At 43.8% G+C, this 1497-nt stretch overlaps 1 protein-coding gene across 1 annotated transcript; it reads right to left on the reverse strand.

Moving 5' to 3' along the window:
- Positions 1 to 280: 280 nt before the first annotated feature.
- Positions 281 to 628, reverse strand: LOC147906693 (uncharacterized). Its single transcript, XM_087416242.1, has one exon. It carries the CDS (start codon positions 626 to 628, stop codon positions 281 to 283), a length of 348 nt encoding a protein of 115 aa, XP_087272368.1.
- Positions 629 to 1497: the final 869 nt, after the last annotated feature.

The following is a 1497-nucleotide window of genomic DNA, read 5'->3' on the forward strand; positions in this document are numbered from 1 at the left end:
GTAATTCTAAGGGAATTGATTCATCCCAATCAAACTTGAATCGCCAGAGGTCCTGCATGATGGATTTGGCGAGTAATTGGACCTAGCAGCCCCAGTGGGTCAAAAATGAGAGATATGCGTGATAAAATGCTTTGGTAGGCGTCTCCAGAGGAGGCAGTTGATTGATGGACGAATACTTGAATACATCAGCTTGGCAATCCCATGCAATGCCCAACGCCTTCTTCTTGGAGTTCTTGTCTGAAGATAAGGTGAATTCTCTTGGCTCGCTGGAATTTTGATCCTAGAGGGCAAGAGCATTGGATGCCCATTTTCTGAGCTCGAATTTCCCGTCCTGCAGCAATGCAATGATTTCCTTCTTGATAGACAGAGCTTCATCTATTGAGTCGGCCCCCGTGACGAGATTATCCACGTAGAAATCTCTCAATACTATTTGCGACGCCCTCGGAGAGCAATCCATACTGTCCTCCGCTAACTTTCTCAGGGCTCTGATAGCCAAGAATGATGCTGATGACGTACTATAAGTGACAGTGAGTAACTCGAAAGTCTTGGTGGGCTCATCTGGCGACTCTCGCCAGAAAATACGTTGCAATGGTGTCTGAGTTGAATCGATCAGAACCTGCCGATACATCTTGGCTATATCGGCTCTGAGAGCGATTTTGAATGTTCAGAATCTGGCCAAAATGGAGAAGAGATTCTCTTGTAGTGTGGGCCCTACTCTCAATGTGTCGTTTAAAGATAGTCCGGTCGTGGTCTTGCATGAGCCATCAAATATTACCCAGAATTTGGTAGTGGAACTCGTTTCATTCTGTACAGCATGATGTGAAAGATAGAAAGCTGGAGAGCCATAGCTTAGCATCCTACTACCGGTCATCTCCTTCATGCGATTCAAGCGCCTGTATTCATCAATGAACTTCTTGTGTTTGTCGTACATGCGGGATTGAGCGATGAGCCGCTTCTCCAACGATTTGAAACGTTTTAGAGCGATGTCCCTGGATTCTCCCAATTCATCTAGTTTGTCTTGCTTTGTTGGTAACTTAACGATAAAACGACCTTCTAAATTTTGCTTTGCGCCTTGCAGGAATGACTCTTCACAGGCTTTTTCCTCGAGAGAAAATGTTTTAGGAGTGGTATCATGTTCAACCTCTCAAAACCGATTCAATGTGAGCCTTAAATCATCGAGTGAGGTTAAATGAAAATTAAGAAAAGGGACAGATTCAGTTGTGTCACTTGGTGTGATACCAGAAATGATCCATCCAAAATGCGTCTTTTACAAAGTCGACTGATTTTTTGATTGTTCGATCTGATCCGCGCAAATGAGCCTCCAGAACTCGGCCCTGATCAACATATCAATGCTTGTTGGTACGTTAAAACTAGGATCAGCGAGTTTTATATGTTTTGGAACAGACACACTTTGCATGGGTACTGTTGTGTTATTTTTGGAAGCACCACGCAGTCCATTTTTTCGGAGAAATTATTAAAACGCGATTTGACGCAAAG

Source organism: Acromyrmex echinatior, chromosome 19, assembly GCF_024713525.1.
Source record: "Acromyrmex echinatior isolate Ae372 chromosome 19, ASM2471352v2, whole genome shotgun sequence".
Taxonomy (NCBI): domain Eukaryota; kingdom Metazoa; phylum Arthropoda; class Insecta; order Hymenoptera; family Formicidae; genus Acromyrmex; species Acromyrmex echinatior.

What these genes read in the sequence shown, in the direction of transcription:
- LOC147906693 (XM_087416242.1), bottom strand. Translation starts at nt 628, where the DNA reads ATGTATCGGCAGGTTCTGATCGATTCAACTCAGACACCATTGCAACGT.